At 38.5% G+C, this 26,955-nt stretch overlaps 3 protein-coding genes across 3 annotated transcripts in view; 1 reads left to right on the top strand and 2 right to left on the bottom strand.

The window, feature by feature from the left end:
- Positions 1–4,917, top strand: part of poc5 (POC5 centriolar protein homolog (Chlamydomonas)) — a 10,701-nt gene extending 5,784 nt beyond the window's left edge. The window contains exons 3-9 of the mRNA XM_037680108.1: positions 1,186–1,290; positions 1,369–1,548; positions 2,420–2,603; positions 3,703–3,836; positions 4,009–4,110; positions 4,331–4,501; positions 4,593–4,917. Of these exons, the coding sequence (XP_037536036.1) occupies positions 1,186–1,290; positions 1,369–1,548; positions 2,420–2,603; positions 3,703–3,836; positions 4,009–4,110; positions 4,331–4,501; positions 4,593–4,727 (1,011 nt within the window). The 3' untranslated portion in view covers positions 4,728–4,917. The remainder of the gene's footprint in view (positions 1–1,185; positions 1,291–1,368; positions 1,549–2,419; positions 2,604–3,702; positions 3,837–4,008; positions 4,111–4,330; positions 4,502–4,592) is intronic.
- Positions 4,918–5,010: 93 nt separating this feature from the next.
- Positions 5,011–13,846, bottom strand: ankdd1b (ankyrin repeat and death domain containing 1B). The gene is made up of 15 exons (XM_037681069.1): positions 13,681–13,846; positions 12,176–12,276; positions 11,939–12,037; positions 11,757–11,855; positions 11,124–11,228; positions 9,221–9,322; positions 8,955–9,053; positions 7,901–7,999; positions 7,655–7,753; positions 7,458–7,556; positions 7,267–7,365; positions 6,997–7,092; positions 6,431–6,632; positions 5,338–5,469; positions 5,011–5,221 (listed from the first exon to the last, which is right to left on the bottom strand). The coding sequence occupies exons 1-15, from the start codon at positions 13,844–13,846 to the stop codon at positions 5,163–5,165; spliced, it is 1,656 nt and encodes a 551-aa protein (XP_037536997.1). The 3' UTR covers positions 5,011–5,162.
- Positions 13,847–14,450: 604 nt separating this feature from the next.
- polk (polymerase (DNA directed) kappa) lies at positions 14,451–24,910 on the bottom strand. Its single transcript, XM_037681071.1, has 14 exons — positions 24,803–24,910; positions 24,479–24,598; positions 24,219–24,371; positions 23,717–23,848; positions 23,481–23,628; positions 23,169–23,375; positions 22,793–22,917; positions 21,819–21,985; positions 21,687–21,719; positions 21,500–21,596; positions 20,695–20,866; positions 18,677–19,702; positions 17,405–17,453; positions 14,451–14,826 (listed from the first exon to the last, which is right to left on the bottom strand). Exons 1-14 carry the CDS (start codon positions 24,881–24,883, stop codon positions 14,745–14,747), a joined length of 2,592 nt encoding a protein of 863 aa, XP_037536999.1. The 5' UTR covers positions 24,884–24,910; the 3' UTR covers positions 14,451–14,744.
- Positions 24,911–26,955: the final 2,045 nt, after the last annotated feature.

The raw sequence follows: 26,955 nt of genomic DNA, 5'->3' as shown, positions 1-26,955 counted from the left end.
GCATGCACGGAGAGAACATGCAAACTCCACCCAGAAAGGCCCCTGGACCGGGATTTGAACCTGGGCGACCTTCTCGCTGAGAGGTGGCAGCTCTACCAACTGCGTCACCATGCTGCCAAAAATAACAACAAAATAAAAAATAAAGCTCAAACACCAAATGGCTTTATGAAGGGCATATATGTTGCATTATAGTGGGGGTTTTTTTCCAGCGCTAAACAGACATAATAAAGACCTCCGTTATTTAATTTCACTTCCAATTTAAATTTACCAAATACAGTATTCCCTCGATTATCACAGGGGTTACGTTCCAGACAACCCTCCGCAATAAGTGAAAAACTATGAAGTAGAAACGCTATATTTTTTTTAGTATTTATATACATTTTAAGGCTTTATAAACCCTTCCCACACTTTTGCAATGTTCTAATCTCTTAAACCTACATTTTAACAACATACATATGTACTGTACAGTACCTAGTGCAAAAATTTTATATGGGGACTCACCGGCCTTGGTCCGGTTCTGATCGCCTCTGCATCCACTGAGCGCCAAAGTTACTATGAATAAGGACCAAACTTTTTAGTCAGGTTCAGATCGGATCAAAACTTTCCCCTCATTTTGGCAGAAAGCAGTGTTGGCTTCAGGGTAATGTAGTTCTTTTGGACTGGCGATACAGTATAGACTTATTGAAAGAAAACTACAAAATGGCAGCACGCTTGTCCAAGTACTTTTTTTCCGTTAACTTCTTATCTGTACCATCCCAATCATGTGAGTAATATTAAAGTTAACAATCATTGAAAAATTGTGAAAGAGTGAGTCCGCGAACATCGAACCACAAACTAACCAGGGACTACTGTATATATACTGTATTTTTTTTTTATCAGTCTACAGATGCCTATGCTACATTCTTATGAGAATCTTCCAATGGCTGCAATAAAACGATCACATTGATGAATCAGTTAAATTTTCTAATACACCGTCCTATAACGGCAACTAATGTTGATTTTTCATTTAAATATATTTTAGTAAATGGGTGACGCAACATATTGTGTCAGTATATAGAATGAGATTTCCTGACCTGAATATGAGCATCCTACTTTACCATTCCTTTTTGTTACCTTAATATATTATCTACTTTTTTATCTACTTTTTGGAACGGTTCATTTATTGTTTGATGTGTCTTCCTGCAGGTGATAATGAACTTGAGCCAAGTGTTGGACAAACAAAAAGAAAAGCTTGAAAAGATGAGAACCTTCATGCACTGGAGGCTTCAGCACGCTGAGGCCAAAGAAGAAGTATGAATTCTGGTTTGCACACGTTTCTTATTATAGTTGTACTTTTTAAATGTCATGGTTTTGTGTTTTCCCCAACAGGCTCATGCTTTTCAGGTAGCACGGCAGCACTACAATTTGCGGCTAAAGAAGAAAGTGTGGTTAGGCTGGCACAGCCTCATTCAAAAACACTGGAAGGTCATGGTGGAGCGAGCTTGTCAATCAAAAGCTGAAGAGGTCTGCTCTCGCCTGTCTACAGAGTATGAGGCCAAGCTAGAGGAGGTAAATATCAGGATATGTCAGGCCTGTTCATTTATTCTTTAAGTGTTGTTAATATTTGTCTAAGGTGCCTCTTTAAGATTTGAAGAAAAAATATGAAAAGTGCTTAATTTGTAAACTAAATGATGCTGGAATGCAAATAACAGGGGAGGGGGGGTCATCCCCCAGAAATTTTTGAATAAAGTAGATGCCATTTCCTGCATTCTTGTGTATTTTAACGGGTTGTTAAACATCTACGTTTACCTACATTTGTAAACACTTAATTCAGTAGATATTTTAGAGAGCAACAAGAAGCAGCCTGACCAACAGCTCTCCCCTTGTGTGAACAGAGCATGCTCTGCACCCCCCCCCCCCCCCCCCCACACACACACACACACCTTCATCCGCTTCAATTCTCGGTTGTTTAGTTGTACAATGAGAAGACTTTTTTTAATGAAAGTAAATTGGACTGTCTTTTCGATCGTTATTATTTTGGATATGCGATGTACGTAACGTGATTACCCATCAAACATTTCTCTTGTTTTAATTTTAATAAATACCGGGTAATTAAAATTTTACTAATGACCTTATGACCTCTTGTGTGATATTAGGAAGCTTGTAAGTGGCTGTTGTGTTTAAAATGAGTGTTTATGTAATTATTTTCAGATTACATGTCCAATATAAATTTTATTTGTTCAAGACAGTCAAATTTGTTCATAACTTTTATTATTAGTAAGCCTGAGAGTTTCCTTAACACATACTGTCAAAATAAGAAAGTTCCCGGTTTAGGTTCCAGCAGGATCTGTCTCAAATTAAGCCCTGGATATGAAAGTTTAATTAATAAGTATAACTCTGACAACCAAGTCTCTCCCTGCTTTGCTGCCTGTTTCCACAGCACTGCAAGGCTCAAGAGAAGGCTCAGGTGGAGATTCGCAGGCTGCGAATAGAGCGAGAGCGCTACGAAGAGTCGATGAAGAAAGCCTTCATGAGGGGTGTTTGTGCTCTCAACATGGAGGCTCTCAGCATGTTCCAGTCCACAGAGGGACGACCAGAGCAGCCCCCCCTTCATGAACAGCATGGTCTGTAACAACATTATCAGGAAATGTCTATAAACTGTCAGGCTCATCTTCAAATACAATATTAAACCTGCTGATCATTAAACACATAACTACATGCAGTATATAATTATGGGTCTGTCCTGACAAGCACTGTTTCTGTGTTGTCAGCTGTATACATTTGCTGTATTGATTCAACACAACTATCAAATGGAATCAGAGAGCAAAAAGAGGAGTGCAGCCATGTGCTTTTATTTATGAATGAGAGATCAGTCAGAATCAATTTTCAGTGGCTTAAAATGAAGTGATTATGGATGGATGGATGGAGGATGTGCTAGGTGTTTAATTAAAGGTACTTCGCACAAATAGGCAACTTTAAATAGGCATTGAAAGATTGGCTAATTAAGCTCAAAGCATGACTGCAACAGTAGGATATGGTCATTTTGATTGCTTTGGACTGTAGAGGTCGCATTAAAATATTTAGTTTTTCAAACATGACAGGACAAGTATCAGATCAATTGTGCTAGCATAATTATGAGAGATCAACTGTACTGATCAGGTCCCAAAAATGCTTTGTTGCATTGTACTTAAAGTGTAACTCAAAGCCCCACTGATGTTAGCTCCAATAAATATATAGTTTATATATAGTTTTGATGCCAAACTTTCATTCTGCCGTCGTGTAGGAACAAAAGTCGAGATTTTCCATATTAAGCAGCAATTCTGCTCGAGCACACGGCTGCTGAAGCTGGATCTCATTATCGTTTAGCTTGTTCTTGCATGGTCCTCTGCTCATCCATCTGCTCCCCAAGTTTAATGAGTTTTGCAACCCGAAATGTTTGTCATTATCTTACTGTCAGACTGGACTGATAATTTAATACTCTTTCCTGTTTCTTTATGATCTTTGTCATTAATGAGGCAATTTTTGCACGAAAGACAGACTCAGAAATAATCAGATTTTTTGTTGTTGTTGTTCAAATACTTTGCTTAACATGACGTTCTTTGTTTTAATAGTTAAGAGTTAGCCTCTTTGTGTTTACATACACACACACACACACACACACACCGGTATATATTGTATTTATTATATACATACATATATACTGTATTTATTTATTTTTTGTAGATTTTGCACCTGCTGAAGATGAGCCTAGATCAGCTCCACCAGCTCACATTCAGCCATATCCCTCCACCTCGACAAGGTTTAGTCCAGTTCACTTCGACCACCCAGAGTCTTCTCACAGGGCACACGATGATGTGGTGAGTGCCTGATACTTTAATAAAAACATTCACACACCAACGTCATGCTTATCGTTCAGCCATTCACATAAACACTCTTACAGCTCTTTTTATTAAATAATTCTTTGGATGGAAGTCGCCTGCTTTGTCACTCAGCCCATCTGCTTGTGTTTCTTGTATTTTCTTTCTTTAGGTGGGATCCAGAGCTCCAGTGTCCCACGAAGAACTACTCCCTCCCACCTCAGTGGTGCACAGCTCTCTCCCACTTGGTGGCATTGCAAGTTCACACAAACAGGTCAGCACTGCACATCTTGATTCCCCGATTTTGATACAGCAGACAAAGTTGTGAACAGTATCACTTTTACTTCATAAAAAGTCTCTTTGGAGCTTTCCAGTCCCCGAGTGGTTTTAGCTTATTGTTAACCAGGCCTGTCATGGCTTTACCTTTATTTTCTTACAGTTTTGCTCTATTCCTTCTATATACAGTATTAAAAAAAAAGAAAATCTTGTTTCAGGTCAGTGGTCGTATTGTGACAGCACCTCAACAAAAACCATCTAAGACTGTCACTGCTCGCATCACCGCGCGGGCCAATGTTGGTAAATCAGCACGCAGCAACCTGCAGGTGATGGGAGTGGCTCCACCCATAAGCTCTGTGGTGGTGGAACGTCATCATCCTGTCACACAGGTGACTGAGCATCATTACTGTTCTGTCATTAAGCACAAACAACAGAGATCCGGTAAAATAACTTTTCCTGTTCCTCCCTTTGATCTTGCAGCTCACTGTTGGACAGGCCACATCTGCTAAGTTTCCTCGATCGTCCCAGCTGAGACAAGCCTCCACTACAGGCAGAGCTTCCTCCAGGACACACACCAGCTCATGCCACGTGCACTCAATCAAAGTGGTTGACTGATCGCACACTCGCCATGTCTAGATGTAGAATTTAGTTCATTCTATTCAGTAACAACTGAAAACATTCATTTTTTTACCTGTTTTATTGCGGCTTTACTTCGTGAACACAGCACGTTTTTCTCAGGAAAGTAGTACACATTTTTAAGTATTATTGGTACAACAGCTAAGAATATCAAAATGAAGATTTTTTTTTTCTTTGCACACATTTTTATTTAAAGTTGTACTTTAAATTATGCACAATTAAAACTTTCAAATGTTTGTGTAAGATGGTGAAAACAATCTAGCGCCATTGGTTGTTTACTAAATCAAAGTCATCTAATGATCTGATGCAAGATGCTTTTTTAAAATAAAATATTTTACCCCACATTTATTTTATAAATACTTAGTTGAAAATAGTTTAAACAGTTCATTTTCAGTCTGTATGATGCTGTTCTCTTCAGGAAACGCAGCAGCTCTTGCTGCTGCTGGCATTCTCTGCCTCCATTCGTATCTTATCTGTAAGACAAAAAAATATTTTTTAAAAAATGGGCACACAAACCAGAACTCAGCAATGTTTACATGTTTGTTAGTTTTTTATATTGTTTTATGTGAAACTTGTTAACCAAAAGCACCTGCTGCTTTTCTGTTCCCTGTGAGGATGAGGCCTTCATAGAGTTCTTTAGCAGGACTCCTCTGAGCCAGCTCCTCCCTGTGCAGCCAGATCAACAGCATCCTGTTCCCGTGCTCCTTATAGCTGTGCTGACCTGGAGACAAACACACCCCAGCACAGTCAGGAAAGCCTTTCAACTTGGCATAGCTTCAAAAAAATGCAAGTGCATCTCAAAATATTAGAATATTGTGAAAAAGTACCAATTTTTTCAATCATTTCAGAAAGTGAAACTTATATTACATAATTTCATTACACATGAAGTGAACTACTTCAGAGTTTCTTTATTTGTCATAGACACCACATGTGGTGGAACAATATTTTGTACACAGGGTCCCAGATACATCCAGCAATAAAATGTAAAAGAAAAACAGTAACAAGATCTAAGATATGAACTAAGAAAAACATCAACTAAAAAATATGCTACGCACTAATAATACAAAATACGCCGAACAGCAGCACGAACATGAGTCTGTGTGAGCAGATGAGTACAAATACGAGTGTGGCTTACAAATAATGAAAAAATATATTCAGTGTTGCAGGAAATTAGAATATTATGAAGAGGTTCAATATTAAAAACTCCTGGTGTCACACCCATGACAAAAAGTTTCATCCATCCATCCATTACTTTTAACCCGATTCTTCCTTTTCGGGTCACGGGCGGTCACTGGTGCCCATATCCAGCAGTCACTGTACGAGAGGCGGGGGACACCCTGGGCAGGTCTCCAGTCCATCACAGGGACACATAGAGACAAACGAGACAACCATCCACTCTGTCACTCACACCTAAAGACAATTTAGAGTTACTAATCAGCCTAACATGCATGTTTTTGGTCTGTGGGAGGAAACCAGAGTACCCGGAGAAAACCCACGCATGCACAGAGAGAACATGCAAACTCCACCCAGAAAGGCCCCCCGGCCGGGATTCACTCCAGCGACCTTCTAGCTGAGGCAACAGCTCTACCACAGCACCACCGTGCTGCCCACCTGTGATAGGAGCATTATGCTAGGTTGTTCCTCACACATTTAAAGCATTATCAGATTTTCTACTGTCACACCTGTCCACTGCTCCTCAATAGCAGAAACCTGCTCTTTGGTGAAGCCCCAGTGCTCTGCCAGTCTTTTCCAGTCTTTCGCTTTCATCTGCTCGTACGCCAGATGCCAGGCAATCGAACGGAGCTGCTTGGTCTCACGGCGGTGGTCAAGTTTAAACGTCAGCGGATGCTCGCTGTGAACACTTTCATCAAGCTCGGGGTTGACCTGAAAGAGCAATTAAATTATGTCAGTAGAATGATAAAGGTCACCGGCTTCAGAGAGCCCTAGCAGCATGGGAAGAGATTATTGGCACACATGATTAGCAATATGAATGCCAGAGGTAAACATTTTTACAATCAATAATTTCAGGGAATCGTGCATCTCTTTAATTAAATTGATGACAAATTGGCTGTCAAATGTTTCTGGGCTGCGAGTCTTTTTTTAAACATGGGATGGTTTAATGTTATTAGAGGAGATTTAGCTAATGGAGAATGTGGCGTTGGAGAATAAATCATTTGTGATGAAACCAAAGATTGATTTCAAAGCATCAAAGACAGATTATACTGTAGCAGGTTTAACGTTCTCTCACCTGCCTCCATGCGTTGTATCTTTCTGCTTTGATGATCATGTCCACAATAATCACCTCATTTGCTCTGGCTGCCACACCCAGAGCTGTTTTACCCTGCTGCTCCAAATCCAGCATGTAGAATCAGATTAGAGCAAAGTAAACGAGAAGACACATGATCTTATTTATGATTAGATTTTCTTGTATTTGAATGTATTTCACTGGTGTTGTGGAATAATTTGATCACATTTGGGGTTTAGCATAAGTCTGTTAGTACTTATGGGGATACTTTACTCTGTCCTGGAGCGTTAGATCCACACCAGCTTTGAGAAGCATTTCCACAACGTCAGTCCTGGCGAGCTCTGTAGCAAGGTGCAAAGCAGTCTGGGACCTCTAACAGAGCACGATACAATTCAGCAAACATTTTCCAGGGTTATTGTCGTCCACACACGTCTCGTAGTTTTACTGAGTGAGGGTGATCGCACCTTGTCAGTGATATTGATGTTGCAGCCGGCCACTAGTAGAGAGTGGATTACAGGAATGTGGCTGAGCCTCACTGCCAGGTGGAGAGGCGCCTCTAGGTGCTGAGATAAATACATTTTCATTTACAAATGCTTCGAAAAGGTGAGATGTTTGCAGCAAAGTTGAAATATGCAATTAATCGCCCATCTGGTTTGATTACCTGATTTTGAGAATCTGGATGGGCATGGTACTCTAACAGGAGCTGGACAAGTGGGGTGTAGCCTCTTTCTGAGACCTGATGGAGAGCGCTGCACTTGGCCTACAAAGATATGACGATCAGCTCTACAATTCAAATTGTATTGCTTATTTTTAATGACTAAATAAAAATACTGAAGTGTCATTAATAGATAAGACAGTAGAAGGCAGAAAAAAACAAATTATTTGAATGTTTGAGGTGTTATTGCACCTGTGTGAAGAGGTTGGGGTCACAGCCAGCCTCCAGCAGGGCTAGGACACATTCTTCTTGACCACTGTCTGCTGCCTGGTACAAAGCTGTCTCACCGTCCTGTAACACAGAGACTTGTAAGCTGCTTTTAAACAGGTGGACACTAACTTTTGAATTGACATGCTTAAAACCAATAGGGATGCACAATATTGGATTTTTGGCCGATATGTTAAAACTTCTTTGGACGATCACCAATACAATACCGATCCCCCCCGCCCCAAGACCTATTTACAGAGACTACATAGCTTTCTCTGCCGTGAAATTAAAATACTACATTATTCTGCATGGTCTTTGTCAATATGACTTGCTACCAAATGCAGCTGCCAAAAAGGGGGTTGAAAATGATGTAACACTTCAACTTGGATTATGTTTAATGTCAAATTTATTCATGACGTTTACTCTCTTTAACACAATGACAACACTCGAACAGTGCAAATTTGTACATTTTCCCAAATAAACTCAACCTGTTCACAAGCAAAAGTGAAAAGTGCATAAGTAGTAGCACATTAATAGACTTGACGGTTTCTTAAATTAAAATCGAACTTAAAACAGAAGCCTTTATATCGGTGAGTTATTTTGATGGACTGGCCGATGTTCTATATTTAACTTTATCGCTAATATCGGCCGATACCCTGCCGATAATATTGTGCATCCCTAAAAAACAACAATACAGTATGACTTTAGCATTTCCAACATTAACAGATAAGCATTTTAGCAAACTTAATTAACTGAGGAAACACATGAAATTGTAACGCAAAATATTCACATTTATCAACTTGGATTTTGTCCCTCAGACAGTGCTAAAGCCAGAAGAATATTGTCCCAACGAAGGACAATGTTCTTGTCAGTGCTTCAGTTCAGTCAGATCCCACTTTGTGATGTTATAGTACCCAGAATATGTTTGATTCATCTTAATTAATCCCAAGTCGAGCTACCATCCAGGAGTAGATTATCTGCTGAACGCTAAGCCACAAACCAAACTGTGATATTGAAGCTGTGTACACTAATTGTCTACCGTGTTGACTTCATCCCGAGTATCAAAGCTCTGCAGCAGCAGTTGGACGGCGTCCAAGTGGCCGTTCCTGGCAGCTAAGTGCAGAGGCGTGTCCCCTCTCTGGCAAAGAGAGGGAGGGAAACCACACACATCAAAGAGTGTTTGACTTTGAGCTTTCTTGCAGGTGTGACGCAAGAAAAATGTCCTCAGGCACATGTGGAGAAAACAAATAGCCTTATTTATACTGTGAGAGATGCATCAAACTGACAAGCAGCACACACTCAGACCTGGTTGGGCTTCATGGTGGCCATGTTGTAGGGCTCCATCAGAATCTGTAACATGTCAACACACCCATGTTCTGCTGCCAGTGCAAAGGGCCGATGTCCTGACTGAAACACAGGGAAATTCATTAATTCAACCTTGATTTAAATGGTAAACGGACTGTACTTATATAGCACCTTTTCTTTCTATCTTATTTCAAGACACTCAAAGTGCTTTACAACACAATCTGTGTCCTCATTTACCCATTTATACAGCACTCTACTAGATCTGTACAAAGCTAATTGAACAAATCATTCTAATGAGACTAATCAGTGCTTTAGATCACATTCATACAGTGATGGGACACACATAAGAGGCTATGGGGGGGTTCAGTGTCTTGCCCAGGGACACTTCAGCATGTGACTGCTGGTGGATTCGAACTCCCAACTCTCGCATTGGAGGACAACTGCTCTAACCACTCAGCCACAGCTGCCCCCAGAGACAGATTAATCCCATTGAGCCTCGAGGACTCATTTACAAGAGAGACCTGACTTCTTAACAAAGAGTGATGACAGCAATGGATAACAATGACAACAATAGACAGTCATAAAATATGCATACAAATTTAAGTATCTCTTTTTTTTTTTTTTTTACTAATCGAAACAAAATAGCAACCATAAGAACAATCAAAAGGAATAGCAGCAAAAAACAATTAGATCACAAGGCAATTTAGAAAACTAAACATAGGAACATGCCTGCATTGGCTTTTGCCAGGTACTTAACAGGGTTTAAAGTCACTTTTAGAGGTCAGTGTCGAGAGCTTTAGATCTTTTTGCAACATATTCCAGAAAACAAGGGCAGTGTAGGAGAAGGCCCTTTTGCCTAGTTCAGTCCACACTGAGGGAACACTGCATGTAATAATGTCCTGAGAGTGCACGCTGTAGCTGCACTCACGCAGTGACATGTAGGAGGAGATGTATGAAGGCAGCAGACCAAGAAGTGATTTAAAGATGAAAATGTACCAGTGAGAGAGTCTGTGTGAAGTTAGTGATGTCCAGTTAACCAGTGAATACAGGGTGCAATGATGGGTATGGTAGTTACAGCCAGTTATGAATCTTAATGCACCGTGATAGACAGCATCCAACATCTGCAGGGTGCTTGTAGGAGCATTCATATAAATAGTGTCACTGTAGTTGATGGAAGGAAATTCACAGATACAAGGCATTTCCTAGCATTCAGAGTTAGACAGGATCTATTTCTGAAAAAGAAACTCAGTTTAACTTTCAGTTTCCTTACTAGGTTTTCCACATGAAGCTTAAAAGAGAGATGCAAGTCGATCAAGATACCCAAATATTTATAGGAATTGACAAAAACAATAGGGACACCATTTGAGGGTGAGATCAGAGGAAGAACTGCTGGGACAGACTTCCTGTTTGACAAAAGCATCCCTTTGGTTTTATCGGCATTTACGACAAGTTTGAGGTGGAACAAATCTGCCTGGATGATGTCGAAGGCAGATTGCAAAAGCTGGAGAGCCTTAGCAACTGTTTTAGCTCAACAATAAACAACTGTGTCATCAGCATAGAAATGTAAGAATGCATCAGGGATGCTCTGACCTACATTACATATGTAGATTGTAAAGAGGGTGGGACCTAAGACTGAGCCTTGTGGTACACCATTACTGACTGTTAGACAGCTAGAGGAAATACCATTATGTTGAACACATTGCCTCCGATCTGATAGTTAGAGAACCAACCAATGGTACGATCTGAGAAACCAATTTCTGATAGCTTATGACACAAGATATCATGATCCACAGTGTCAAAAGCTTTAGACGTCTAAGAAATCAGTCATGCATTCATTCGCAGTGAATGTCCTGTAGTTCAGTCGGATGTAAATATGTTGTTTAAATCTTTTCCAGACACATACCTGATCATCTCTGTCTAACTCTTTCATCTGCAGATCATTTATTATATACTCTATGATTCCTGTGTGGTTGTTGATGGCAGCGCAGTGCATAATGTTCAGTCCTTCCTGAGGGAGACAAACATTTCCGTCAAATTGGACATGAGGGTTTCAACATGAGGGTTTTAACATGAGGGTTTCAATTCATTCATTCATTCAACCTTTATTTATCCAGGTTAATCCCATTGAGCCTCGGGGACTCATTTACAAGAGAGACCTGAATTTTAACAAAGAGTGATGACAACAGTAGACAACAACGACAACAGTAGACAACCATAAAGGATGCGTACAAATTTAATTTGATATTTTTAAACAAGTGAAAATAAAATGGTAATTAAAAGAATAATTAAAAGGAAAGTAGCAACAAAAAACAGAAGCTAGATTTTAAGGTGGTGCAGAATACTAAAAACAGGAACATGTCTGCATTTTTTGCCAAGCACTTAACAAATGCTTAAAGCCACTTAGAGGTGAAGATGAGCACATAATTAGATGAGCACATAAATGTTACCCATCTTAAAATAACAAAATTAATACATTTAAAGCTTAAAAGAAAAGATAAATGAGTGCATATCTTGGTTACGCATCATCGTACCTTACCTCGTTTTCAACCTTCTGTTCGGCTCCAGCCTGCACCAGTAATTTCAGGATCTCCAAACTCCCAAACCATGCAGCCAGATGAATAGGGGCCACCCCATACTGTCAGAAACAACACATAAAAAGGTCTTCTAATATTTGACTTGGGCCATTATTCATGCCATAGTCTATTCAAACCATCTCACCTTGTCCTTTTGATCCACTTTGACCCTGCGCTGTAGAAGAAACTGAACAGCTTCATTGTTTTTGCCGGCTACAGCAAAGTGAAGGGCTGTCCTGTGATGCTGTGGTGAAAGTCATCATATTATTACTTCAATATGTATTTACAATCTTAATGTTTTTCTGCTTCCATATGGATCAAAAGAGCAGCCAGGTGCTTCTACTCATGTGATATTAAAATGTAAAAGTTTTATTAAGCCCACCAAATTCCTGGCATTGATGTTAAGACTTTTTCCAAGATACTTCATGGTCTCTACGTCATTCTTCTTTGCTGCTTCCATAAACTGCTTCTCTGTCTCGAGTACTGGATCAACACAGAAAAGATTTTACACAATACTTTAAATGAAAACGGTCACACAGCCAAATACAGAACCCATCGAAATCCAAACCTAAACAATGTCTTACTGAAAAGATTGTTTCTCTGATTCACTCATTCTCTGTAAAACAAACATAATCTAAACCCAATTTTATTTTAAGCTTTTGTTTTTTTATGACACAGTAAATGACCTATGCTATGACTTAAAATCAGCTAAATGCAGCCTCTGATCAAGAATGGGTTCGCCAAACCTATCTGTCGTCATTATCTGCATCATTTTTTTTATTACTTTATTCTGATTTACTTCATTTTGTATTTTGCTTTGTGTGTTGCCTGTTGTTCTGTCTGTACAGCACTTTGGTTGGCCGTGTTGCTGTTTTAAGTGCTCTATAAATAAAATGGTATGGTATCTAAACCAGGGGTCTGCAAACTGCAGCTCTGAAGCCTCATGTGGCTCTTTGGTCCTTCTGCAGCAACTTTTTCTTTTGTGATGGACCTGGATATGGGCACCAGTGACCCCCAGCAACCCGAAAAGGAAGAAGCGAGTGAACATATGGATGGATGGATGGAATCCAGTCTTTTCTTTTATCTCAAAATGTAAAAATATTAATAAATGTCAACAATCATCAGATGTTTTTAGTTTTATAATTTCATGCCTACTGGCCAAAAAAGCCCCCTCTAAAGTGGTCTATGGGCCACCAGTTGATAATGACAATTGTAGCAGGGTTTGCGGCTCTGGACACGTTTAATTTAGTGAACGAAGGGGCAGAAATGGCTCTTTTGATCGTAAAGATTGCAGACGCCTGATCTAAACTATCATTTGGATAAACGATATATAATATGGAGATATTTGAGCAGAATGGAAAAAAGAATGTTCATTAAAAAAATCAGTGCTATAGTACATCAGCCTAAACATTTATTGTGTCAAGCTCAGTTACCAGGAGCTGAGGGTTTGTTTTGCAGACAAATAAGGCGCCTTCGTTGACTTCATGAAAAGCTCCATCTCACCGAAGGACGACTATTGCAGCGTAAATGGATCAAAGACGAGCCTTGCTCTCAAATAATAGGATAACATTGTTCAGATGTCTTCATTCCGTCACTGTCGTCTCCTCTCCCCTGCAGAACGTCTGCATCGCTATCTTATGTGCAGGGTGTTTTTTTTTTTTTTTTCAATCTCAGGCTATCTTTCCTCGGCCAAGGAATAAGAGTCTGTTAGGAATTTTTTTTGCCTCCAAATCCTATACATGTTGTCACTTTGATTACTTTTTGTCTGTCTAAACAGGTCTCACTTGTAAAAGAGTCTTTGAGGCTCATTGCGATGTATCTGTATAAATAAAGGTTGAATGAATGAATAAAATTTCCTGTTGTGTAAAGCTGTTGTCGCATACTCACACATTTCTTTGGTGTCATAGCTGCTGTCAGCCTCTTGCTCTGAGTATTTGTTGAGTATAAAGTCAGCAAACCCCCTGACAGTCTCCTTTTGCATCCACTTCTGGGGGTCCAGATTCTCCTTCTTCTCCTTGATCATTGTCCTCCAAGCCACGACACTTCTTTCCATCAGGACATTCCTTAAATGACTTCTTGGGAAAATAATTGCCACCAGGTTTTCCACAGACAGCAGGATTTGAGGTGGAAGCGATCAGTTTCAATCCATGTTTACTTTACCAGCTCACACCCTGACAAAGCTCTGCTGATAGCCGAAGAGTATATTTACCCGTGTGTACGAATGGAAGGTGGGACGGCTACAGATTCAATAATTTTGTTGACCTTATGATCACAAAGGAAGATTTATAAAGACAAACATAATGTACTGGTAGTAGTTTAACTTGTTTGCAGATGAAAGTTAGCACGGCATGTCTTGTTTTTTAGCTCCAAGTAAAAGCTTCAGACAAAAATTCAGTCCAAAACTTGTTTTTAAACCAGCTGAATCAAACTGGACTTTGCTTAAAGTTTAGACGGATTAAAAACAAACAGATACTGATTTTCTTAACGACACAAAAGTGGGAATTCAGGCAGAACATTTATTATATATATATATATATATATATATATCTTCATAATCAGTATAAACAAAACTGTTAATAAATGATTGAAAATAACTTAATAATGTATAAAATTTTAACTTGCAATACCAAAACAGGTTTAAATATCATCATGGTCACATCAGAATTCATAAAAAAGTAACAGCCTCATTAAGTTAAAAATGTATAATGTGGAATAACATGAAACTGAGACATTATCTTGTTGTGTATGGCTTAAAAAATAAGTTCATTAGTGCACATGCTTAGCTTCTGATGGCAGCAGCAGATTTTTTGATGATTTGTGTGCGATGGTTGTAAAGTTTATAACATAAAGAAGAAAATGAAACATTGAATGAAACTATGAAACTGGAGGAGCTGTCACTTCTCACTGCAGAAAACTTTCCAGAGCAGGCAGATATTCCTCGTGGGTTACCATCACCTGAAGAACTTGTCGATGGTATTGTGAGGACCCGTGCTTTTAGCTTTTTTAGACGGAGGAGAGGAAGGCGTGTCTCGTCTAAAACAAGAAGGAAACAAAAGCTTTTAAAGAAATATTTATTGTTGTTAATGCATTTAAGTTTACTGGCTCCCTGTCAAGTTCAGAATTAAATTCAAAATCTTACTTCTAACCTACAAAGCTCTCAACAACCTAGCTCCATCTTACAAACCGGATTCCAAAAAAGTTGGGACACTAAACAAATTGTGAATAAAAACTGAATGCAATGATGTGGAGATGGCAAATGTCAATATTTTATTCGTAAAATAAAGTAGATGACAGATCAAAAGTTTAATCTGAATAAATGTAACATTTTAAAGGAAAAATATGTTGATTCAAAATTTCAGTGTCAACAAATCCCAAAAAAGTTGGGACAAGTAGCAATAAGTGGCTGGAAAAAGGAAATTGAGCATATAAACGAACAGCTGGAAGACCAATTAACACTAATTAGGTCAATTGACAACATGATTGGGTATAAAAAGAGCTTCTCAGAGTGTCAGTGTCTCTCAGAAGCTAAGATGGTAAGAGGATCACCAATTCCACCATTGTTGCGCAGAAAGATAGTGCAGCAATACCAGAATGGTGTTACCCAGCGTAAAATAGCAAAGACTTTTAAGTTATCATCATCAACCGTGCATAACATTATCAAAAGATTCAGAGAATCTGGAGCAATCGCTATGCGTAAGGGTCAAGGCCGTAAAACTCTACTGGATGCTCGTAATCTCCGGGCCCTTAAATGCCACTGTCAAGGAAATAACAGAATGGGCTCAGGAATACTTCCAGAAAGCAATGTCAGTGAACACAATCCACCGTGCCATCCGCCGTTGCCAGCTGAAACTCTACAGTGCAAAGAGGAAGCCATTTCTAAGCAAGCTCCACAAGCTCAGACGTTTGCACTGGGCCAGGGGTAATTTAAAATGGAGTGTGGCAAAATGGAAGACTGTGGTCAGATGAGTCATGATTTGAAGTTCTTTATGGAACACTGGGACGCCATGTCATCCGGACCAGAGAGGACAAGGATAGCCCAAGTTGTTATCAACACTCCATTCAGAAGCCTGCATCACTAATGGTATGGGGTTGCATGAGCGCTTGTGGCATGGGCAGCTTGCATATCTGGAAAGGCACCATTAATGCAGAGAACTATGTTCAGGTTCTAGAACAACATATGTTCCCATCTAGACGTCATCTCTTTCAGGGAAGACCCTGCATTTTTCAACACAATAATGCCAGACCACATTCTGCAGCAATCACAACATCATGGCTACGTAGGAGAAGGATCCGGGTACTGAAATGGCCAGCCTGCAGTCCAGATCTTTCACCTATAGAGAACATTTGGCGCATCATAAAGAGGAAGGTGCAACAAAGAAGGCTCAAGACAATTGAACAGTTAGAGGCCTGTATTAGACATGAATGGGAGAGCATTCCTATTTCTAAACTTGAGAAACTGGTCTCCTCTGTCCCCAGACGTCTGTTGAGTGTTGTAAGAAGAAGGGGTGATGCCACACAGTGGAAAAATGGACTTGTCTCAACTTTTTGGGGATTTGTTGATGCCGTGAAATTTGGAAACAACCGATTTTTCCCTTAAAATGATACATTCTCTCAGTTTAAACTTCTGATCTGTGATTTGTGTTCTATTCTGAATAAAATATTAGATGTTGCCACCTCCACATCATTGCATTCAGTTTTTATTCACAATTTGTTTAGTGTCCCAACTTTTTTGGAATCCGGTTTGTATATTACAGATCTTGTTCCATATTTTCCTAACAGAGCACTTAACTCTCAGACTGCAGGCTTACTTGTGGTTCCTAGAGTTTCCAAAAGCAGAATGGGAGGAAGATCTTTAATTTATCAGGCTCCTCTCTTTGGAACCAATTTCCAGTTTCTGTCCATGAGGCTGACACATTGTCCAGTTTAAAGACTGGACTTGACTTTAATTTTGATAAATCCTATAATTAGGGTTGACTTGTTATGCTGCTACAGACTAGAAGACAAACGGACCTCCTTTCTTTAAATGAATTGTTAAAATTGAATATTTTCATTTGATAATATTTCTATCTTAACATGTGATTCTTGACCTGCCATTGTGTATCTGTTCCTCTCAAACCCAGCCGGTTGAAGCAGATGGCCGCTTGTCCTGAGCCTGGTTCTGCTAAAGGTTTCTTCCTCATGAGGGTTTTTCCTTTCCATTATCACCTTCATGCTTGCTCAAGATGAGAGTCTGTGATGGAGTTAAATTTAAAGCAGTCTGCGCCTCAGATAAATAATGTTAAATTATTATTTTTATATATGAATGTTTCTCTTCAGTGCTCTGAGATAACTTCTGTTGTGAATTGGCGCTCTATAATAAACTGAACTGAATTGAAAGGTTCAAGGAGACTTTATTGTCATGTGCATAACATGTGGTACATGAGGTGAAACAAAATTATGTACTCCAGGTCCCAGTTATACCCAAACATAGCAAAACATTAAAGTATAGAAGGCAAACAGTATACAAGGATCTAAGATATATGCTAAAAAATAATAATGTAATAATTTAAAATGATTTAACTACAATAGCTAAATAAATAAATATGTAACATTTACAAAAGTGTTATTTCACCTTTTGTTTTTGCCTTTGCTTGCTTGTCTTGGCAGTTGAAGTCCGCTGTCTACAAAGAAAAACAAGCGATGAAACAAACAAGAAATAAATTAACTCTTTCTAATCTATTTTCTGTCCAAATAAAATGACACAGATGTAGCATCACCTCGGCACCATAAAGACTGCAATTCCACAAACTGGCTAGTTAGAAAAAAAGCAGGTTTCAATTCATTGTAAAAAAGGTGAGGAAGTGATTTAGTCATTTCCAGAACCGGGGGGGGGGGCACAGGGAGCCCCGAGGGGTGAAATGAGATTCTTTTCTCTGTGCCAATCAATACAACCCTCTCATGCAATGTCCCTGTCAGTAAATAACAGGGTCAAAGGTCACAGGCAACCCTTGAAACAGACAATGATTCTGTTCATCACAGTTTATGGACATTTTTAACAGTCTTGCATCTCTCCCCAGCAGAGGGTGCATCGTCTGGCTGAAGATCTATGAAGGAACAAATGGCTTAGCTGCACAAAAAAATAGTTGAGTCGTCACCTTCCTACCTGCTCTGAGCATGTCACAAAGTATAAAAAATATTATTCAGGGGTTGGCCGACACCAAAACAGAATCCCAAATGGTTTTGTGTGAAGGCTGATTCAGCATCTACACTTTCTTTATTTTATTTATTTTTTTACTGTTTAACTACTTCTGCATTCTTTGTGTTATTGTAGCCATTCATACATGAACACATTCAGCTGGAGGTGTTGTGACTTTTGTTTACAATAACTTTTGTACTTTAAAAATATTTAATTGGATTCACATTTTCCCCATAGAAATACAGAGATCACTTCATGATCTAAAACAAATTAAATCTGCTTCAGCATATTTGAACCATTTTGTCTTCTTTTGCTACTTTTAATTTATAGCTACTATTCTGCTACCTTTAGTTTTAGACACACTTTGCAGCGTTTAGATATCCATTTGATACTTTGAGCTTCTAACAACCTCTTGTTACATTTAGCTTTCAGCTAGTGGTTGGCTCCTTTTAGGTAGCATTTAGCAACTTTTTGCTCTTGTTCTGCTCCTTTTAGCTTTTAGCTAGTGTTCTGCCTGTTATTTTTAATTCAGCTTCTTCAGCAAACTCATTCAGCTCACAGTGGTCACACTGCATATTCATAGAAAATGCAATTTCTTAATTATTTTTTTTAGTCTAGTGCATTGAGAGCAAGTCTTTATTGCATGTCTCTATAAATGACCAGTAAAGCTGAAGCTGATGTAAAGTGAATAAAAGTGCACTCACTCACCTTTGACCTGGCTATTTTTAACTGCTGATGGTTTTCTGGTAAATGTCGTCCGTCCTCCGAGCTCATGCAGGACCTCTTGGTTCAGGCAGAGGTCAACGTGTCGATTGAAGACGGTGAGGTCATCTGTGTGTTGGGTCACCTGACATACCGGGCAAACAAGGACGGGACTTTTACCACGACATGACTGGTGTTCCTGCAAAGTACCGGGTTTGTTGTCACCCTCAATCAGCAGAACCTTTTGAACTGAATCGTCCTTTAAACCGTGTTGGCCTTCCTGAAGACAAATTTTGCTCGACTCCAGCTCTTCATCGTTTACTGACTGCTCCTTTTTAACTCTGGGAGCTCCATTTTGTGTGTGCTCCACTTTATTTTTCTGATTCTCTGGGTTTAACTCTGCTGCTGAGTCTTTGCTTGGCTTTCCAGCATCATCATCATCAAGACAGCGGTCTATATGGCTGTTGAAGTTGTTCAAATCAGTCGTTTTGACATGTCTGAAACACACTGGGCACACGAGGGATTGTGTTTGTGTCTCACAGTCTGATGTGGATGGATGAGCCAGAACAGAGATATATTCATTTTCAGAAAGGTCTGAAACTACACTGTTGTTCTTGTTTGATTGAGATGACAACTTTATATCCTCTTTAGAATCACTTCTTACAGAGTTCATCTTAGAAATGTCTTCACATGCTTCAGATTGTGTGTTTGAATTAGCCGCCAGGAGCTGCAGTCTTTTGGCATGAGCTCTTTGAAAGAAAGACTGTTGAGGTTTCTCATCAGTTTGCCTTTTGTCCGACTGTCTCTGCTCACTTTGACAAGCTTCTTGACTGTGGTCATTCTGCACTACTAGATACGCCAAAGGCTGTGGTGTTTGGATTGGGTGCTCAGAGAGATGCTCTTTTTCAAGGTTTCGATGCATTATTTGGGAAGAGTGACTGCAGTCGGTCTTGCCTGACTGAAGAAAGCCAATGATGCTTCTCTGCATGGGTGTCTTGTCATCTACACTGACAAAGGCAGATATTCGAACACCTAAAAGCACAAAAAGAGAAAAAAATTAAAAATGACACACAACTTATTGCAACTGATTTAGATTTCATGTTTTCCTGTTTTTTTTCTGTAAGATTTTTGTAGTTGAACTACCTCTGCATACTTTGTGCTATTTTAACCATTCCAATAAAGTAGGCCCTCGCTACTTCACAGTTCGTTTTTCACACTCGCTCTATCACGTTTTCTCAAAGTAAGATTGGACATGACACACAATGGCTGATTGATGGATGAGACACACGATCGGCATGGATTTTTTGTTTAAAAATAAAATTATTTTAAATGATTTAGCACCTGTGTGCAGCCCACAGCTGCGGATCCCCCGAGATAACTGAGGGACGATTGTATCAAAAAGTTCAGCTCCTTCCTGAGATAAACACTATGACTTAAGGTTTCTATAACTTTAAAACAATTCAAAATAGTTAACCTTGTTTATAAACATTTTCCCCATAGAAACCAATGAGTACTCTTCCATTCCTTTAAAAATATAATTCTTATTTTAGTCTTTTTTTTATGCTTTTAGCTGCGTTCAGCAACTTTTAGCTTTTAGCATGCCTTATATTACTTTTATCATCTAGCCAGCCTTATACTACTTTTAAGCTAGTGCTATTCTACTTTTAACTAGCCTTTTGTTACTTTAGCTTTTAGCTAACCTTTTGCTGATTCTAGCGATTGTTTTGCTATTTTTAGCATTTAGCAAACCTTTTGCTACATCTAGCTTTGAGTCAGTGTTTGGTTACTTTTAGCTAACATATTACTTCTAGTTTCTGACTAGCTTTATGTTATCGTTGTCTTTTGGCAAAAACTTTGGGATTTTTCAGCCTTTTAACTAGTGTTTAGCTTCTTTTAGATTTAACAACTCAATTTCAGGTTTTACAAAGTCATTCACATTGCATTTATGCAGGAAATGCAATTTCTCTAGCTGTTATTGCTCGATTATAATGGATTTGCCATATATATTTGTTAAATGTGATTACCCATAAGCCTCAGTCTCAGTGGTTGGGGGCTTTCATTTTCTATTTCCATTTGCAGTAAGTCCTTAGCGACAGCAAAGATGTCCTCCACTGCAGCAACAGCATATGGGAGCGTCTGTGCCCTGGTTTTCACCTCAAAGTTGATGTTTTTGATCTTCAGAGTAACAGTTTTACCCTTAATAAAAAATAAAAATAAAACCATGAAACATTTGAAGCCATTTCTGTCTACATTTCAGCTAATAAATGTTGAAATAATCAAAACCGCTGTTCAAAAGGACTGAAAACAAAAAAAATGGAAACCTGTGTAACCTCTCATATCAGATCTGATCTATCAAAGTGCATTTCATGAGTTTTCATAGTAATGTGATCATCTCCCAGGGGAAACACTTTGGAAGCTAATAGTGGCCCCTGCTGTCTCTTTAATGGCCCTCTATTTCATGTTGCTATTAAGGGACTAAGGCAGGGGGGCCAAGCTATCTGGGTCACCCTCCATCGATTCAGAAAGAAATGGACAGGTTGATGTAATTGTACAAGATTCAGTCTGGAGTCAAGGTGATGCTTGAAAGGCCACAAATAAGATGGCACTCTTTCTTATGACCAAAAAAGTTTTTTTATTATTTCCATTTCCGTTCAAGTATCTAAGAAATACATCTATATGTGCTAGGAGCTAGGACTTACTTACATTCTTATAGCAGCTATAGATTTACAAAACACAAAGTTAAGTTAAAAAAGCCAAAAAGCCAAAGTCCTCTTTAACCTTCTACGATATCTTTACGTTGAATAAAGTTAAGTAGTTTTCATTTGGTACCTTTAGCCCCTCGTTTTTCATGTCCTTTGCCAGATCTTCACAGAGCTCTCTGCACAAGAGCAACTGCTCCTCAGGTTTACTTAGTTCTTTAAATGTTCTATCAGCATGAATCAGAAATGAGGAAAAATAAACAGGATAAATATAACAGAAAGGGAACAGTGTTGATGGCCGTCTTAATAAAACATACCTCTCGGTGCTCATGCTTTTTCTTTCTTCATGTCTGAATAAAAGCAAAAACACAGAAAATATTTTCCACTATTTTTTTAGTTGGACTGTATTTCCAATCAGTTGCTTTAAATATTATAACAAAGCAAAATACCTCGGTATAAATGTGGAGCCTAGACCCAGAGCAATCTGCATAAAATGATGCCATGCGGTCTCCGAGAACAACAATGACAACAAGGACATCTGCTGGCCAAGATGTGCGCACGTGGTGATGCCCAGAGAGTTCAGCATTTTTTCACTCACCTTCCCGATGCCACAAACCTGAAGGAATACAGAAAATACCTTTTTACAGTGCATATCCACTGATACCCAGACGTTTTTCTAACATCTCTACACATCACACTACCTGTCTGCCATATGTAAAAAAAAAAAAAAAAAAGCAGAACACTGCTACAACTAAAAACTGTAAGCTGAAAAGAGCTTCTGAATTAAAGAGCTAAAAAAACAGGTTCTTCGAGCTAAAGGCTTGCAACTAATACATGCTGCCTCCAATTCTGATGAGAATACTGTCAAATTATAACCAAAAAAACAATCATAGCAAGTTAAATTTAAGAAAACCATAATGCTTTTCTGTGCACTATATCTGCGTCAAAATCATTTTAAACCTAGCAATGATTTCAGTTTTAAACATAAAAAAAGAAGATATAAACAAATATACTGCATCTGATACTAAAAATAATTTCTAACACAAGCCGTCAGCTGAAACTGACATGATGCAATCAGCTAATGATGTCGCCAAGCACAACGTCCAGCAGTGGTGCAAGTCTTACAGCCCCACACTGACTGCACAGTTACACAGTGAGCATCCCTTATTACATCAGGAATCTTCATGTAAGAACAGCCTGCACTAGGGCAGCAGCAAAGTGACTTTTTGTTATCAGGTCATAATAGTAGTTAGTTTACGCCATCATGATCCTGATGGGAGTGTCCTGAATGACCCGTTCATGCAGCCATGCGCTCACACGTGAAACTTTAGATATATGAGAGTGAATCCTTTGCACTAAAACAAGCACTTAGTTTGTTTGTTATATTTTCATTTAGGTGATTTATATATATTTTTAACTGTACTTTGCGAACAGGAAGCTCTTGGATGAAGTCCATAACGGCCTCTCTGGTGGGCGGGAGTCTGTACTGTCCGTTGGGCTTGTTCTTATCACTGCACACCTTGGCAAGCATCGTGTTTGGAGCAATTCCTAGAAGGTTGACAAATGAGAAGCAACAAGAAAAACTTGATGTTAATCATAATGATTTATAACAATATTGTTGCTTGCCAGGTTTGCAAATGCAAAGTTACTTAGATTGATGTCTATTGAAATCTATATATTTTAGCAAGAACTGTATTCAGAATACAAGGGTCTTTAGAATATTATAGATATATATGTGAATATAATAAAGATTTTAAAAGATAGTGTCCGATTAGGAACATCCCAAAGTTTTCCCTCACCTGCACTGGCAGTCAGCATGGTCTTCTGTTCAATGCGAAAGCGCATCTCTCTCACAGCCTCCTCCACAGATGTCCCAAACACCTCAAATTTATCACCAGCACCCTCAGAGCCAGACAGGCAGGGAGTGGAGGCAGGACTGTCATCAAACAGGACTGGAGAGAAGTCTGTCACCTCTGCCTCCTCATGAGGTTGACTCTGCTTTTCATCTTTACAGAAAATAGTTTGCACAATGATCAGATAGAATCCTGACAAACAGAACAAATTCAACACATAATATTTTGCCTCAATATTTTTATGCCATTAGGCTGTACCTGTGGCAATGCACTGGGAGAAGTGGTGTGTCCGTGAAGACTCTGGCCAACTCTGCCTCTGCTCCAGGTGGTCTGTAAAATCTAAATAGGCCTCATCCAGGCTCATCGGCTGGAAGTGTGGATCGTAATCTGCAAAAATCTCCCGAATCTGAAAGATGCATTTTGTGAGCACCTCTTACAAGATATAAAAAGTATAGTGTGACATTCGTTTGCATCTATATGGGTTTTGACCTTACCTCATCACTCACAGCTCGATATTTATCAAAATTAGGAGGAACAATAACCAAGTTGGGACAGAGCTTCTTTGCAATGAAGCCGGGCATGGCAGCTCGAACCCCATACTTCCTGGCATGATAATTTGATGTAGACTAAAAATGAAAAATGAGGAACATTTGCTTTAAAATCATACAGATAGGGTTTTAAAAGACCATGAATTGTATAAACACAATTTTGAATGTAAAATAATTTCAGTTTAATTGTACACATCATGTCATATAAAGGCAATACAATTTTAGTGTTCAATTTTGTTTGGAGGAAAAAAACAAAGTTTTGAGATTTAAATTGAAATATTAGTATTTGGTATTAAAAGTATTATTAATTAAGACTAATCTACGCAATGTGACATATAATCCTGCGCAGACACCTAGAAGGTTCTCTGACACAACTAAATAAGAGCTGTCTAACCCAATATGTAGTATTTATCTGTTGCATGTCTGTTTCTTAAATATCTTAACCCACCAGCATGCTTGTGGATCCTACTGCCATCGGCTTGTCCTTCAATTCAGGACAGTCTCTCATCTCCACGGCTGCGTAGAAAGCATCCATGTCCACGTGCACAATCACTCTGCTTAGATCCCGACTCTTCTCCAGTTTCGAGACCATCTTTTCCACCTACGCACAGAAATTTTTCATAAGCATTTAATAGCTGGTCCCATTTATGTAACCTCTGATTAGCAAGTCATGCCAGCTTGAATCCGACATGTTTATAAAAGTTTAACCTGAGCTTGAGCTTTATTTAACTGCTGTTCTGTGAGCTGAGCCTTTTGGAGCATCATTTTCTCAATGCGCTGGTTCACCTGCTGCTCCCTTTTCATCTCATTCTCATAAAACCTGGAGCCCTGCAAGATATGGGTAAGGATACATATTCTATTATACAAGAGATAGTACACTCAAAGTAAATGTTATAGCTCTTATTGTTTATATTTATTATTTTCTATACAACATTTGATAATGATTAAGTTCATATCATCTCAGGTGGTAGTTAGCAGTATGTGAATGTATGCTGGTTTAGTTATGTCTTTTGGAGTTGTGTAAGTCTCTACCTTGGACGATTCCATGATGATTTTGTTGATCTTGTCTCTGTCCAGACCCTCCATGCCAGCCTTGTTGTCATTGAGCGCCATTCGGGAGAGAAAGCTCTCCTCTTTGGCGGATGTAACCTCCATCCTGTAGTTTTGTGACTCACAGTTTGCCTTAAGATATCCTGAGTCTATCCTCCATATTGTTCGTTTCCTTTTGGACCAAAAACCCCACAGAATACGTAAAAACTCGGCTGTGTAACGTTCACGTCCCTACGTTTTGAAAAACCGGCACTTCCGCATACGTCACAATCGAGGAAGGCGGAAATTAAATGACAAAATATATTTGTCTACTACGTTTCACTTAACGCTAGAGGGCTTCGTAACATTCCTAAACGTAAAGCTTTGCTCCTTTTTGCAAAACAGTTTAAAATCAAATCTTCTTTTTGTTCAAGAAACCCTTGATAAATATCTAAACTTTCTGGATTTTTGCACTTTAAACAATACATTTAAGATTAATTGATTTAAGTATTTACCAAAAATATCCCAACTCCATCTGATGATACCTGATGAAGTGATATGATATCTAAACTAGGTGGTTTAAACTTTTTTTTTCTTAATGTACAACTATATATCTGCATTTCATCATCAGGCCTTTTTGTCATGGACTCTCATCTATAAACACAACTTTTGTCCTGACAGGTATCTTATAAGGAACAACAAGGACATTTTACACAGACAAAAATCCCTTTTAATAGAATATTGGTTTCACATTATACATGTACTTATACATGTAGCTCAGTTATTTAATGAAGATGGTACTCTTATCAAGAGTTTCCATCAGAATCTAATCTTCCTGTCCCTCATGGACATTATGCTAAAGTTTTTGTGGTCATATAATCTAGAATTTGTAAATTGTTCTGGTCACGTCCTAATCCAAATCCTCAACCCTCGTGTTTATTATCACCTACAGATACAGCTGCAGGCAAAATATGATTCTCTAACAATTCCAGAAATAACAAATCGATTAGAGCCTTATTTTTAAAGTACATTGTAATGATTCCTTATGTTGTTTTATACTGGGGAAAGTACACAACATCAATTGGAAGAAGGTCTGGCTCCTGTCAAATCTATATTTATTAACTAAAAAAGTTAATTAAATTTTATTTAATTAATTCATAACATTTATCCTGCTGTAGTCTATATTCAAAAGGTTTTAAAAAGAATACTGATGTTAACTACAACATTTGATGTGATGATCTTTAAACATCTGCACTGGCATGGTCTCTTTGTTCAATCCTCCTGGTGTCAAATTTGATGCCAAACTTGAATCAAAACGGCTGAAGATTTTCTTTTATTTTGGAAGAATGCTCTGTTTGGCCTTACAGAAAACTGTACAGATCTACAAAAGAAGCCAGATAAGATATATATAATCATCTGATTATTATTATTATGGCCAAGTTTTATATGGTGTATATTATTGTAAATTTAGAGGTACTAAATCATGCATCACTGCTTTGCATCAGGTTCAACTTCTTTATGTAGTCTATTACCCCCTAACCTTTAAACAGACAAATTATATAACATTCACTTTTATGTGAATTCACTTTTAGATAATACTAAATATAAATAGTATTTAGGTATCATATTTTTTACACAAGTCTAGAAAAAAAAACAAGATAAAAATGATTTATCTTTATCCAAGAGTTTTGTCATGTCCCTCTGAAGTTCAAGAGAATAATCTTGCGACCTGCAGTACTGATTTGCTTTCTCTGATACCATGTGTGGACTTCATGAACTTTAGACGTGCGTTGTCAGTGAGATTGGAGTACTCAGAATAATCTGACACACAACAGAAAAACAAACAAGAAACTGATATACTATTAAGTTTAATATTCTCTATTGTCTATTAATGCAGAATATTCATTCAACCTTGATTTGTACAGTTGGCCCCAAGGTGCAAAAGACAGCAGTATATAACTCTAACCCCAGTCATTCAAGGTTGTAAAAGAAGAAAAGTAAGTTTTACAAACAACAACCCTGTAAGATAAATTAAAAAAACATCAAAAGCAGTACTGTATATTTACATGTATATTAAAAGAAACATCTAACAGAAAAACATTTAGAAAAGTGCGCAATAACCTAAAACTTTTGTTTCCGGTTTGTCCCTTCAGTAT

This window comes from Nematolebias whitei, chromosome 8 (genome assembly GCF_014905685.2).
Source record: "Nematolebias whitei isolate Nwh7 chromosome 8, NemWhi1, whole genome shotgun sequence".
NCBI classification, from domain to species: domain Eukaryota; kingdom Metazoa; phylum Chordata; class Actinopteri; order Cyprinodontiformes; family Rivulidae; genus Nematolebias; species Nematolebias whitei.
The sequence above is the reverse complement of the archived record's forward strand: the minus strand, read 5'-3'. Positions and strand labels throughout refer to the sequence as shown.